The following is a 15,888-nucleotide window of genomic DNA, read 5'->3' on the forward strand; positions in this document are numbered from 1 at the left end:
ACTTCAGAAGCGCCGAGTTTGGAGCTTTTCCGCGCACGAGTGGGAGAGGTATATCTAGTCCCATGTCTTCGCACCCGCACGGTAGCATACACAGTTTTAGGTTCTTTAGGTCACCCTCCATCGCCAAGGCATAGGAGTCTTGCTGGTCGTGTACCAAAGGATGCTGGAGCTGGAGTATTTCTACAACTTCCTTTGCCTGACTAAAACTTCTCTCCTCTTCAGATGCCTGAACATGCATCTCATCAGGATCACTTTGGCGCATTGCGGCACTTAGATGAGAGAAAAAATAGCACCTGAAAAAGACGGAAATTATAAGGATCCCTGGCACTGCGCATTCCCGCGCAACCAGTTCGGCGTCAACCTTTCGGCCTGTCGTTTGACCAACGCGCAATTTTGCCATAAGATACGATTGCTGCTTGTCACTGACTGCCCTGAGAGCCCAAACCTTTTTTAAAACAACGAGGGCTTCCTGGTGACCTATTGTGGCTTTGAGTTAAGCGCCAACGCCTGCTCCAAGGAAGGTTTGTAGCACATTTTGGCTAAGTCCATAAGGGAATAGCTTTCCAGGGACTGAGTACATTTCTCCAGCGATTAGCGCCTCTCTAAAGTAGACAGCCTATAAAAGACACGAATGCAGCGGCCTTGAAGACATCAGTACACCCCTACCGTGCATGGTTACTATCTATGGAAACCTCAGCAGACGCTTCCTCGGTCACACCCGTTGATAATGGCACTGATGTTAAGGTCGCAGTCACTCCTCTCGGTTAAGCACGGCGAGTTGACTGACTTGACTCGTGGCTCCCGGCCACGCCCATCTAGTAGTATGTCACCCCAGTATGTGTCGAAAGAAAACTTGAGATTCTCTCAAATACGATTAACATTACAACCAGACCGACTGCGTGTTGGACAACGCTAAATTACAATGTGCAACAGGCTTTTCCGGTTTAACTGTTTTTCCACATGTCTACGGTCAATGCAATATGCGCGCCAACGGTTAATTGACTCAGCGGTGCTACACTCAAAATTATTTAGCTTAGTGACCCCTGTGATACTTCGAGAAGTATCTAGTGTTTCAGTGTTGGCGTTAAGAGCTGGAGACCACTTAATCTTCCACGGCATACAGATATCCGAAATTTCCGGGAATACCCTCTCCCCACCCCCGCCTCCCCGACTGTAGCTACAACTAAGAACCATTCAAAAACAAGAAATAATTGTTCCTCGATAGGACAGCTTTAAAAGACGCATTTCAATCTACTGTCACTACTTTAAACTTGTAGTCGGTTTATGTAAATTGCGAAATGTTGAACATTTGTGCAAGAGCAGTGAAAGCGTGACTGGGCTGCTCGTACGGTTGTGTGACAACTTTTACCGAGTCTCGAATATCAGCCACGCAGCATGGTTGCCGATATAATAAATGCAGATTCATGTGGCCCCTGATTCTTACAGCAGAAAGCTTGGGCTCTTTAAGGCAATGCGGAGTGGTATCCAGGGGAATCGACGGCTTTTAGGTATGTTTTCTGTAACATTTTCGGGTTAAATTAGTCGTATTAATATTTTGTTTATTTGTTTCGGGTCAGACCGTTTCACATCTTGTTTCCAATTTATATAGGCGAAATTTATTTGGAACTTGCCACTACACTTTTAAACTTACACTTTTTATGACCTCGGTTTGATTTTGTTGTTGTACCGGTAATACATTGCCGGATTAACCTCTCGACTTCTTGAACTTGAGCGGAGATCGGCTGTTTACCAAATTAGAATAAGGGCGCGATTTTGCCGGATTTGCTTCAAGATATTTCAACTCGATTAATTTACAGTCCTTTAACGTCCTTGATGCTAAAAAGCATACCAAGTTGACACATTATTGTGTCTTAACGAACTTAAAGCGTTTTGGTGAATCGAAAACATTAAGGTTCCAGGAAATCTCTTGCGTTTGTTATGACAACCATTCACGTGTTGTTGACATTAAGGAAATACACGCGATGACAAACTAGACATGACGGCGGACACGAAATTAAACAAAGTTAACGCGCAATGGTTCGAAAACGTCTAAAAACAGTTTTTATGCAGTGGACATTATGTTTCTACTGATAGCAGTGAATTGACGGGATTCTAATTAATGGTAGCCTTTTACTTTCGCCATTGAAATTGATTTGTCTCTGGTTCGTGCATAATTATTGTGTTATTTACGCCCAACACATTGACATAGATTTTCGTTTTTCACAAAGGGAAATACTGCGAGTTCGAGCATGAAACTTGGCATGGTATATCTTTAATAATGATATTTTAAGGCTGTAAAGTAAAATAATCGGAAAGTGAGGTACCAGATGCATTTTTATGCTGTTAAACATGACCTATATTTTGCCGTTATTTTTCACACGCTTCATAGCTGTTTTTAAAATGGTTCGGAAAACCACTATATCAACATATCTGAGATTAGTTTAAAGCGAGGAATAAATTAGAGTGGTTGTTCCAAATTTGTGTGAAGTTTGAAGTCAATTGAATTTATTTTAAGACTTCAGCAGCGCTTCGTCCTCGCACCTTATTTCGGTCATTTTATTACACGAAAAACCGCATTTTGACCGCGCTTTCAGATTTTCGCGAATTTCTGAAAAATAAAAATTCGCTGGAACCTTTAAATATGATTTTTAGAATTAGGTCACCTAAGGGTATCTTTGGGCAAAATATGAGCGATTTGTCAAATGGGACGTTGACCGGCGTTTCTCGATCCTAACAGCCAGCCATTCTTAATGAACGGCGAATGTGACAAGGGATACAGAATTTCTATGTATAGGGGTTTTATTAATATTTTGCTTGTCGGTTTTTGATGAAATTTAAGTGAATCAGTTCTTGTAGTCTGCAGCCTTCCTCTACAATGATTTTTGCATAAAAGAAGAGACTTTGTACAATGCATATGCATGTTTTCGTAATTGCTATTGGGTGATATTATGAGCTGTGTGTAGAAGTGAGGTTGTGAGGGGCTCTTCTTCTTAAGGGCTCACCAAAATGCAAAGTTCGGTCACGTTTGAGATAGCTATGGAACGTCCTAAGAGTACCACGCACCTTCAAAGTGAAAACTTCTATTTTCGTTTTCCTCCTTCTATCAGCTTTCAGACCAAAAAAGAGGAGAAGTTAAAGAGAGTTAATATTTACCGCGAAAATGGACAAAGCCGACCAACCGGAAGTAAAAGTTTCTTATCTATTCGCTGGATGGGGAGACTGAACTCAAAAACAAATTTCGTTCAAATTTAGTCAGTTAAAAGATTAAACAACAGCAAAAGAATGATGGGAAATTTGAAAATCCTACAAATTGCTATTTGAGCGTTTGGTTTCCTGACCTCGAGAGAAAAAAAAAAAAAAAAAAAAAAAAAAAAAAAAAATATATATATATATATATATATATATATATATATATATATATAATTGTGTTGAGTTGGAACTGTCATGGGCAGGACAAGTGACTCCAGCCAAAAGTGTAAAAGAAAGGGCAACTAGCAGATGCTGGGGCAGGCTAACTAAAATACTGTTTATTGATGGGGGCAGACTTTGCAAAAGATAACAAACATTGGGTCTCTTTTCTTTGAAGTCTGTGCATAAAAACGGAAGAGATGAGTTTCAGCTGTAAGCTTGAAAAACAATCTTGTCGTGGAATAAGGTTTTCTTTCCTGTTTCGCGACAATGCTGTGTCCCGTCTAGAATTAAGCGATCTTTTCTAAAATTATACTTGTAACGTGCCTGAGCTTATTTACTGTAAGTGGAATCAATATCATGAAAAACACGCAACAGACATTATTGATCAATGTTTTACTTTCCCTTATTCTTTTAGGTATTTCCAGGAAATTTTGATCGATATACACCTGTTAGTCACGATCTGAAAAATCCAATTATTACTCGATACATTCGTATTAATCCAAAGACGTGGGAATTCCGCATTTCTATGAGGGCCGAGTTCTATGGCTGTAGGGAAGGTAAGAGTTTATCACATAGAAACAACTTCTACTAAATACAGGTCAAACTATCTATTTTAGAAATTATGTCAACCCATTAACAAAAGCCCTCTGAGAGGTCATGTGGTTACTGGATAGTGAATAACCACAATGGTAGAAAAATGAGTTGCAGAGTTCTAGTTTTATTGTAAAATATTTGTTTTCAAATTTAAATGCTTGACACATATGCTCGATGCGAGGATAAGAAGGCCAGGACGGGAACGGCAGTGAACGCAGGGAGCGTTAATTCGCTAGTCCCGTCGTGTCGCCAAACACAAATTAATGTTTTTTTCCTATAGGACGGCGACCTCAATTACTCAAGCTACATAAAAGCTTTTCACAAAAGCAATGACATCTTTGAAAGATAGTAGAAGTCTTATCCTTATTAAGTTTAAACGATAGTGAACTGACACCGCCGAAATTATCTTTATATGAGCTTTATGTGAAGCAAACATCCCTGATCTGTCAGTAATTTAATAATAAAGAATCCAGAAAGTCCGTATGAAGACATCTTATCGACTGTTATCGACTTAGTTCAGATGGCTTTTTGCCAGCAGAGCGTTATACAATCCTGTCGAGGAATCCTGATTTAGGTGAATATTTCGGTTTCCGTTTGTTATGGGAACAAGTATTTTTAATGAAGAAAACATTACATCTAATTCCGGGTAGTACGAGAAAATGAAATAAACGTCAATTTGAGAATGTACATTTATTTGCTCGATGGGTGCTTTCAAGGCACGTAACTCGTATTTCCAGTCAAAACCTTTCGGAAACCGCTCAAAACCCTACAAGATTCTTCGAGAAAAATACTTTGGCACACTCGATGAAAGCTGTGCCTAGTTATACGAGAAAGAAAGGTAGAAAACTGAGAAAACATTGCGGCTACTCACCTGATTATCCAAACAATGTCACATCATGTCGCAAGAGCGTGGGAAAACGAGTCTGCAATGTCTTTCGGGCGGTCAGCGGCTAGGGGTCGTAGTCATTCGTAATGCTCCGTAACGCTACGTTTCTGCTAGCAAATTCAATTTTTTTTCACTCCAGTAGTGATATCAAATTAAACGGAACCGATTTTAAACAGTAATAATAGTTATTTTAATTAAAACTCGCGTTTTAAAGGTGAAAATCGATCAAAAGAACTTGAGCAAATCTCGAAGTATTTTCGGCCTCGCCTCGTGAGATCCGAAAAGTCATGGACTACTTACTTGCGTACTAATAGACATGATGACATATTGGTGACTGGCTAGAAGCCAGTAACCACAAAAAAATTATTACCACAGTCACACCAAACCAGTCAATTTGCTTGGTTTCATCGGGAATCATAATATTTAATGGTCATAAAATAACCAACAAATAACAATTTTTTTCAACAATTATTTTGCTCGCCGTGGCAAATTTAGATCTGCTCTGCACTCCACTGAGGAGAAAGATGCGTTGACTAAAATTTCAGCCAGCAATTCCCTAATTTAGCCCGGATATGCGGTTCATATAGCATTTTTGTTTGAACGGGAAGTTGTTGCTAGATCGTGCTCAAATTCGAAGGGTCGAATCTTACCACTATTTTAACAACTTTTTAATAAAAATAACTATTACCACCATAACAAAAGACAGATTGAAAATATATTTATTTTTGTGGACACCTTTGAAAACCTTTCCCATTTGCCATTTTTTTCAAACGGATGTCACGTGATACTAAAAACAGGAACTTCTTGAATAAAGATCTGGATAGATTTATGGTTATCGGCGAAATTAGTTATAATAATAGTAATAATAATAATAATAATAATAATAGAGCGGTTTTCAACGTAATCAGGCAATTACTTTGGTTTTGGTTTTGGTTTTGGTTTTACGACACTCAATTGAAAACCGCTCTAATAATAATAGTAATAATAATAATAATAATAATAATAATAATAATAAAAATAAAAGTTAAATAACAACCTTGCATACGGTGGCTGTCAAAACTTAGCTGTCCTACCGAGACAAGCTTACTTACACGATAGAATATAAACTGCGGTTTACTCTTTAACACAAAAAGTTATCACTGTCTCTTGCTGATTTTCTGCAAGGTATATCAACTGTCAAAACTAAGTAAAAGAAGAATAGCCTGAATATTTTGGCCTATTCAAGACATTTTTATATATGTCGTCGGTAAATCTATTTTCGTTGCAATAAAATAGGTTTCCCGACGCCAAAGCCTCCAGTGTGTTTAGAAGCCCTTGGAATGCAGAATAAACAAATTCCAGACTCTGCTGTAACAGCTTCCTCTTACTGGTACAGTGGAACTGAGGCTAAAAACGGAAGATTGCATTTTCTGCCCACATCAGACAGAGTGGGTGGCTGGGTAGCGCGATGGCATGACAATAATCAGTTTTTTCAAGTACATTTTGGTGGCTGGAGGAAAGTTACACGAGTGGCTATACAAGGAAGACAGGATCAAGATCAGTGGGTAAAAAGTTTCAGCCTATCTTATGGATACGACTCGGTGTCTTTTCAAGATTACAAAGAGGAGGGATTAAAGAAAGTAAGTAAAAGAATGAGTAATAAAAGGTTAATTAGTTCAACTCTGTCTACGTTCTGACATTAAGTGCTGTACTTAGTTTATACCATGTTATACCAAGTTACTTGTCACTGGGAGGCGTGGTGGCTTAGCAAGCAGTTAGTGTGTTCAGAGGTCCGGGGCTGTTTCTTACCTGGATCAACATGTCCTTGGACAAGACACTCATGCTTATATAAATAATGATAAATTAATAATAATTACAGGTTACCGCACCCAGCGAGTAAATTATCGGGATTTACTTGCACGAGTTCGCTAACAATGAACGAGAAATTCAATACCACACGAGGCTTCGCCGAGTGCGGTATTGAAAATTTCGAGTTCATTCTTAGTGAACGAGTACAGGTAAATCCCGATAATTCATGAGCAATGAGTACGTTAAAATTTTTATTATTCAAATTGAATACCCTGCACAAAGAAACATCGCATTGAAACCACTATATTTAAGTCAGCCGAAGCCATGGTGTAATGACCGTGGTGCGTTGAATTTACACCTTGCTATTACACCACGATAATGACGTCAAGGTGGTTGTTTCGTCAAAACCCAGTATCACGTGGTACAAATCAGCAAATCAGAAAATCGGAATTCGTATAGTGTATGAAAGTTGAATAATAATAACTTTTACTTACCCTCGCCGTTGTTTATAGCTCAAAGGCCAGTGATCGAGGCCGAGCAAACAACTAAAACAAATAATTGAAAAGTGAAAATAACATTGCTAAAAATTCCAACTAGCAGGAGGCAAACCACCTAGCTATTTACAGGCGTAACTGAGTATTTGAACTAGGGTACCATGAAACAAATCTTGGTAATGGTCAGAGTGGGACTCGAACCCGGGACCACTGGATTACGAGTCCGACGCGCTGACCACTCGGCGACGCTGCCTTCTCCTATGTCCCACTCCTCCTAGCTTCAATGTTCATGACCGGCGAATGTGACAAGGGATAAACAATTTCTATTTAAGGGGGCTTCATTAATATTTTGTTCGTTGGTTTATGGTGAAATTTAAGTGAATCAGTTTTTGTACTCTGCAGTCTTCCTCTACAATGACTTTAGCATAAAAGAAGAAACTTTGTACAATGTATGTTTTCATAATTGCTATTGGGTGATAATATGAGCTGTGTGTAGAAGTGAGGTTTTAAGGGGGGGGGGGGCACTTCTTCTTAAGGGCTCACCAAAATACAAAGTTCAGTCACGTTTAAGATGGCTGTGGAGCGTCCTAAGGTTGCCATGTACCTTCAAAGTGAAAACTGCAATTTTCGTTCTCCTCATTCTATGAGCTTTAAGACAAAAAAGGGGAAAAGTTAGAAAGAGTGAATATTAATCGCGAAAATTGACACAGCCGACCAACCGGAAGTAAAAGTTTCTTATCTATTGGCAGCTTGATTTTCGAGACTAAACTCAAACAAAAATTTCGCTCAAATTTGGTCATATGAAAGATCAAACAACAACAAAAGAGTGATGGAAAATTCGAAAATCCTAAAAATTGCTATTTAAGTTTTTGCTTTCCCAGAAAAATAAAAAATAAAAAAAATATAAAATTATGTTGAGTTGGAACTTAAAAGTGATGACTTAAATCCTCCGATCTAAATTTCATTTTCTAAAAAACTTAATGAACTTTTTGAATAGCCCATTGCAAATCTATGAGCTTATATTGGAAAAGGGGTGTAGGGTATCTGTGATGTAATTGCGAGGCGCTACCTCCATTGCACTGGAGAGACACCCCTGAAGTACACGGTAACCTTAGGATTGTTACTTGTGGGATTTATTCACTGGTGTTAAATTACGTTACTACCTTTTCACGGATTGTTTGGGTTGGAGGGGGGAGGGGGGTGTTGCGACTTTTCTAATTTCGCGGTAAAATTGATCATTTTTAATTCTTCATTCTTTAAGGTATTCCCAGGAAATAATGATCGATATACACCTGTGAGTAATGATCTAAAATATCCCATCATCACTCCCTACATTCGTATTCATCCAGAATCGTGGCATGGTCGCATTGCCATGAGGACAGAGTTCTATGGTTTTATTGAAGGTGAGAATTAGCAAATTCAGTTACTTCGACTTTTCATGTAAATTAACCTGAACTATTTACTTCAGAAAAAAATTGGAACACGTTAAAAGCTTGACGAAACGAGCCAATTGGCAAGTGAGACCAAGAGAAAGAAATATTTTGAAAGTGTCACTCATGATACAGTGGAAATAGCCTAACGGTCACCTCGTTAAACGGTCATCTCGTTATTACGGCCACTTTTTTGTCCCGGCGAAACGCCCATACAGTTTCTAATAAGAAGAGCCTGTTAATGCGGCCACCCCATTAATACGGCAAATGGCCACATTCTGGAATCCCAACCTGTGTAATACTTTATTATTTATCCCGTTCATTCGGCCACTCAAACCAGTTATGTCCGTCTTCAATATTATTAATAGTGCATTTAGCTATTCAAGTTTCAATTTTTAAAAGTTAGTAATACATCTGCATTCCGGTTGCTTATTAAAGTTTAGAAGTGCACTTGTGCTATATATGTTAAGACGTCACTCAATTTAGACCAGTCATGAAATTTGATCCTACTTCGCTAATACGGCCACCCCGTTAATATGGCCAAATTTCCATGGCCCGTTAGTGATCTTATCAAAGGGGTTCCACTGTAATTGATAGCAAACTCCAGGAGACCAAAAAGAAAAAACAACGGCTTAGTTCTGTTAGTTAGTCTTAAAGGCTATCATACTGAACTTTGTAATTTTTCTTAAAACCCTCAGAATGTCAAGACGCTCTCGGTATGGAAAACCGAACAATCACTGACGCACAGATTACCGCCTCATCGGAACGCAATGCTGTACATGCTGCCTCGAACGCGAGGCTTAACTTTCAAGAAATTCCAAACAAGGCAGCAGGTGCTTGGGTCGCCAATGTAAGGGATGCTAATCCGTGGCTACAGGTTGATCTGGGAGCCCGGAACACTAAAGTGACACGAGTAGCAACCCAAGGAAGGAATTCAGCTTTAACTGATATTCCACAGTGGGTAACTAAGTACAAACTGCAGTACGATGACAATGGAGAGGCATTCCACTACTACAAGGAAATGGGACAAGCCACAGTTAAAGTAAAAATAGCTTAATTTCAGTCAAATGTTTCAATTCTTAATACTTGCTTGTTCATATATTTATATTAATAAACAGAAGTGAAATGGAAGAGCTATTTTATGTGATTTTGTTACACACAAAGTGTTTATGAAAATCGGTAGTATAGCAGCTCTTGCAAGCTTGTAACTCTATTTGTCGTCATTGCAGCAGCTGTTATTGTTTTGCGGCTAGGGAGCATTGTTTCTGTTGTTTGTTCTATTGTCCTTTCAAAGGGTTTCAAGTCATTCACGTGAGACCTTACGAGAGCCGCAACATGACCCATGAGAATGACTGAATCGCTGAAAACTGGTTAGATGAAATTATCAGAAGGAATACGACGAAACTAAACTGAAACATTAGTAGCAAATACTGGAGGAAGCTTGAAAGGAATACTGAGCGCTAAAGTTAATTTCTGTGAGGCCATAGAATATTGCAATATTTTCCCCCAAGAAATATGAAATTTACAGCTTGTAACTGAGCGAAACTCTCAGACAATACGATTAAACTGTTCATGACATAACTGCTGCTCGATATCTTAATGTTCCTAATCTCCAATAAAAAGACTGTATGGTGACGAGTGAAATTATGAAACAATTTCACGCGCGTTTTGTTACGATTCTAATAATTTCCGAGGCTTTAGACGGGGGAAAGTTTTAGAATTTTGACACAGCGCAAGAGAAATTATTTTTTTCAATTTTATTAGTATACCTTTTGACTACCTTTTAATATCATGGGTGACAAATTACGCTCACAATCGTGAGTTTTTTAATAACGTTGAAATTGTACGCCAAAATTAAGGAGTAATTTGTCACTCATGATACAGTGAAACCCCGCCTTACGCCAACGTACGATCCTGTTAATACGGCCACCTTGTTATTACAGCCATTTATTGTGGCCCTAATAGAAGCTCAGAACCCTTTAATAAGCCCCCCCCCCCCCCCCCGTGAATTCAACCGGTTTTTTGTGGCCCGTTGATGACCGGATTAACAAGGTTTCACTGAATTATTAAGCAAATAGGTTAATGTCTAACATTTCATTGTGTTACTTACTCAGGAATTTGATGGAAACACAGACGAGGACACTGTTGTGTATCATGCACTTAACCCACCAATCACAGCTCGGTACATTCGTTTTCAACCAGTGGCTAACCATGGCCACGTTTCAATGAGAGTGGAGCTCTATGGATGTGTACAAGGTATTTCAAAAAGACAGCTCAAAATGTGTAAAATCTGCACCAAGCGCGAAGCACATTCTAAATTCTTGTTAAACTTTTACAAGGTTCATCTGTCTTTTCGTTTTGCAAGATAAAATTTAGTACCACTCCTTACCTTGTTGGGTAGCGTTAGGCACAAAAGTTGTTCGACTGTTGAATTTTGGACTCACGGTTATTGTTTCCCACTTATTCAGGCTTCGATGCTACCTTTACAAGTCTTGGAGCGAGTGGAAAAGATGGTCCAAAGTCACTCGGTAGTAACTACACAGGTCAGGATCATGACGGTCAAGTTACACTGTCCGGCGGTATTCAACAGTGGACTGTGCCGTACACTGGTCAATACAGAATAGAAGCAGTAGGAGCAGCCGGGGGGCATGATAACTACCAGAACAGTTCACAATACAAAGGAAGAGGTGCAAGAATGGTTGGAACCTTCAACCTCTCGCAAGGAGAAATAATTCAAATTCTGGTTGGTCAAGAGGGAGGAATAAGACACAACGACTGGAGTTCTGGAGTTGGTGTAGCTGGTGGAGGTGGTGGAGGAACATTTGTAGTAAGAGGAAGCAATACGTCTTTGATAGTGGCTGGAGGAGGTGGAGGCCTCAGAGCTGTAACATTGAGACACGAGGGATGTGATGCCAGCACGAACCTGTCAGGGAATCATGGGTACAAATCATGGCCAGGAGGCAGCAATGGAAACGGTGCAGAAACTGGAGATAATAAGCCGTCAGGTGAGAGTGACCGAGTTACCTATTACCTCTGTTTCAAAACGAGTCTTCGTGCAAAACCTTTTTTTTTATGAAAATGGGTTTGATTTGCAAAATGAGAACGAACCTGAGGACAAACTCATTTTCATATGAATGGTTACGCACGAAGACGTGTTTTGACAGAGAGCCAAACTCGGGGATGGCCTTATTGCTTTGAATAGTTTTACTTCACCAAAGTTAAAATCTCCATTTTATTCCCGGTGTTGTAGTGTTTGCAAGACAATGCAGTTAACCAAATTACAAGTTATTCAAAATAGATTCTACAAAATCAGTAACATTTATAATTCTGAAAGTGAAGAATGATCATCGCAGTAAATTTTTCAATTAAAGCAATTGGAAAGAAGAAGCCTGAAAAAAATCAGGGCTTCAACGGGATTCGAACGCGTGACCTCCGCGATACCGGTGCGATGCTCTACCAACTGAGCTATGAAGCCACACATTGGGAGCGAGGTCAATTAGGTGACTTCATATCTTCCCGTGAGGAGTGAAATGATGTGAAGTATATATGAAATAATTCATGTTTGAACTGCGGTTGTAGATGAAAGTGAATAATCATCCTCGCAGTAAATTTTCCAATTTAAGCAATTGGAAACAAGAAGCCTGAAAAAAAAAAAAAAAGAAAAAAGAAAAAAATCAAGAAAAAAGTCATGGCTTCAACGGGATTCGAACGCGTGACCTCCGCGATACCGGTGCGATGCTCTACCAACTGAGCTATGAAGCTCTCAGTAGGTAGCGCATCGCACCGGTATCGCGAAGGTCACGGGTTCGAATCCCGTTGAAGCCCTGATTTTTTTCAGGCTTCTTCTTTCCAGTTGCTTAAATTGGAAAATTTACTGCGATGATCATTCTTCACTTTCATCTACAACCGCAGTTCAAACATAAATTATTTCATATATACTTCACATTTATAATATAATTCTGCAATGTTGGCTGAGAAAACTGGAAGACAAAAAGAATTATCTTGAAAAAGAAGAAACCTGGCTAGCTCTGCATGTCAAAAGAGAGAACGTTAGCGTTCAAAATGTACTTCTCAGACTTCGGAAGCCGCCAAACTGACGGTAACAAGAGAAACAACTGTCAGTAGGCGAAGTTTGAACCGCAGTATTTTCGTGTTATTGAAAAACGCAGTAAATAGGGTCAGGTAAATTTCTTGTTTATATGAAAGGTAAGCAAGTGAGGATATATGCATTCAGAAAACTCCCATTGCCTGACACTGCTAAAACTAGAATCGTTAAATACATTTCGAGCAATCAGTCAAGTGACTTTTGTTTTTCAGGTGGCGGCGGCGGTTTTTACTCCAGTGGAAGAAATGGTACCGCGGAACAGGACGGAGAAGGGGGTAAAGGATTTCTTCAGGGAGGGACGGGTGGACAATCCTGGGATGGCCATGCAAACGGTGGTTTTGGAGGCGGTGGAGGTGGTGGTAGGGGTGGAGGTGGTGGTGGAGGGTACTCAGGGGGAAGCAGTGGGAATAATAAAAATGATTCCTGTGGAGGAGGGGGAGGCTCCTATAATGTTGGAAAAGATCAGCAAAGTGATTGCTGTTATAATACAGCTGGTCATGGCAAGGTGATCATTACGTTACTGTAGAAAACGTAAACCCTCAAACGCTGTTTTTATTATTACTAATTCCAGGAAATGAAACTAAAAAGAAGTCTTTGCTACATCAGCTAAAGGTCTCTTGGTTAGCAATTTAATAATACTGAGAAGCGAAATTTGTTCTTTGCTTAACTGTTTTAATTTTTTTCTTTTTAAGTACTGTAAACTGCCGCTTATAAGCCTTCCCCCGTATAAGCCCCTCCGGTTACAGACCCATGCAGCTGTGAGCAAAATTCTACTACTATTAAAAGAGCCCCCCCCCCCCCGGTTAGAAGTCCCATTTCAAGTTTAGAGTGAAATGAGTATAAAAAATGCATTTGCAAAACTGTTTTTTTTTTTTTCATTCAGCTTAGAAGCCCTCCCGAATATAAGCGCCTCCGTTTATAAGGCTATCCAAAACCCTTACGAAGTAATCAGCCCATGGCATATAAGCAGCGGTAGTTTACGATATGTCTGGTGTGGTCCTCCCACAGATATTATTCCTTGAACTTAGTTTTGTTGTTGGTTTTGTCAAGTTTTCTAGTTCTTAACAATTGTACTCACGACATATAGCTAGCCGTTTTCGGCAGTCTTGGTGACCTTGGTTGAGATCTCCACGAAAGTATACGTTATGGTTCGATTTAGTTTACAGATGATCTATCCCATCGTTTTCAGTGGCCCTTCATCAAGTATTGCTATTCGTCTCGTTGGTGTGTGCGGTTTCTTGTCTAAGCAAAGCCAGGGAGGTCTCTTTAGTTCGCACGGTCAGTAAACCCAAACTTGTATGCTGACATGAAGGTATTTAGCTGGAAGGCTTCGTGCTTGTTTATTCATTGGTTAGTCAGACACATTGTCAGCAGTAGAGTAAGTAGAATTTGTGCATGGAGAGTAAACGCCATTAGAGCGACAAGACTCTCCTTGCCTCTCTTATGGAAGGTGGTCGACCGACTGTTAACTGTCCAACGATAATAATAGGTGACGTCACCGATATCTTCGCTATATCAGTAGATTTTTACCTATGACTGGCTTTGATCCAGTGAGGTTTTCAGATGAATTGCCTTCAGGTTTAGGTTCAACTTGTATATTGCTAAATTTACAACTTTGTAGCGTGAGTTGCCACTTGGCATGTTTTAGTGGAATTGCGCCATTTTGACCTGATATTTTTGTCAGCTTTGTGTTGGTTTTTCAAACTTTTTATCCAATCAGTTAGGAACAAGCAACTGCTCGTGTTCTTCGTCAGCATGAAGTTATTTTGGTTTTTCCCAGACTGGCCAGGTCAAGAATGTCACGGACCTCGTTATTCAAAAGTCTAGGAGTTTTAAATTCTGGGAGATAAATGTGATGTTTTTTTCACCGCTAATATAACGTGATTAAAAGCTGAGGGGGACAAGCGGATAATCATAAAATTCCAATGAAAAGAAACAAAATTCAGGCAAATTCTCTGTTTGAACAAACCAGCCCAGAGCTTCATGAAAAGGCGGCAGTATGTCATTGTCATCTTAGTTTGAATATTCTTTATCATGTTTATTAGGCCCCGTCCATACTAAAATGGAGGAATTTGGGAACGAAGGTTTCACTCTGAAAACGCATCAAATGATTTTTGTCCACACAACGCCGGAGGAATTAAAAAAAAACCATCAATCACCGGTCGTCTTGGATTTGTGTTTGAGGAAAACTCGGTCAGGGAAATCACATGATTATCGTGACGTAATCGTTTTCGAAAAGCTACGTTTTCAAAATGTTTTCCGTCCGCACGAAAACGAAAAGCCGGCGTTTTCAAATTCCTCCGGATAGAAGGGCATTTTCGAAAAGCTGGACTTGTGTGGAAATAAAGCTGCGTTTACAAATTCCTCCCAACGTAGTGTGGACGGGGCCTAAAAGGTTTTACGTTACTTTTAGCACGCTTTGGTCCCAAAGTGCAGTTTGTGTTAAACCTTACGTATAATTGAGGCTTTCAGTTGACTCAATAATCTTAAATGTTTAAAATGTAGTTTTGCTAATCATATCATAATTTAAACGGTATGATTTAAATTCTAACATTATCATAACTAGCACTGGAAACTGATGTGTGCGACCATTTATATCAATAAAAAAGTTATCCAGTCACTTGTTTGCCTCCGTCAGTTTTAGAAATTTCTGTGCGACTATTAGACGATAAAAATATATAATTATTGCACGTGAACTTAGTTACTCCAGAGGGCTTATAACGAAAATGAACCTATCAAATTGCTCTGTTGCCGGTCCAATATTTTCCAAGTATTGGACCGAGCACTGTCCCGACAGAATGATTCCACTTGTTTGGGTTACTTGTAGTTTTATGGCCTACTTTTGTAAAAGAATTAACTTGCATGTAAAAGAATCTTTTTCATCCAAATAAACGTCAGACGTTAGTAAACGCTCATTGGATCTCGCTCAAAATTAGTAGAATTAGTCCTTGAACGTTGGTTTTTTTTTTCAGAACATTCAATCGTGCAATAAATCTTTTTATTCAAAAGGCTTGCTCGGGACCGCACAGGGAAAAAGATCGGCCCTTGCTACGGACGCTGTACTCGGTCCTTTCAGCTGTCAAGACCTCGGGCCGATATCCCCCCAGTGCGACCTTCGCGCTTGCATGGTTAATAAGATATGTATGCAATATTGTCTGTGTCAAGCAGAATTTCAACTGA

General features: G+C 39.5%; 2 protein-coding genes across 2 annotated transcripts in view; both read left to right on the forward strand.

Annotated features, from left to right (window-relative positions):
- Positions 1–15,888, forward strand: part of LOC145488887 (uncharacterized) — a 163,806-nt gene that overhangs the window by 14,980 nt on the left and 132,938 nt on the right. The window contains exons 9-11 of the mRNA XM_081467713.1: positions 3,827–3,968; positions 6,167–6,510; positions 8,435–8,576. Of these exons, the coding sequence (XP_081323839.1) occupies positions 3,827–3,968; positions 6,167–6,510; positions 8,435–8,576 (628 nt within the window). The remainder of the gene's footprint in view (positions 1–3,826; positions 3,969–6,166; positions 6,511–8,434; positions 8,577–15,888) is intronic.
- LOC145488872 (uncharacterized) lies at positions 10,656–13,708 on the forward strand. Its single transcript, XM_081467699.1, has 3 exons — positions 10,656–10,859; positions 11,072–11,608; positions 12,921–13,708. The coding sequence occupies exons 1-3, from the start codon at positions 10,829–10,831 to the stop codon at positions 13,232–13,234; spliced, it is 882 nt and encodes a 293-aa protein (XP_081323825.1). The 5' UTR covers positions 10,656–10,828; the 3' UTR covers positions 13,235–13,708.

This window comes from Orbicella franksi, chromosome 6 (assembly GCF_964199315.1).
Source record: "Orbicella franksi chromosome 6, jaOrbFran1.1, whole genome shotgun sequence".
NCBI lineage: Eukaryota > Metazoa > Cnidaria > Anthozoa > Scleractinia > Merulinidae > Orbicella > Orbicella franksi.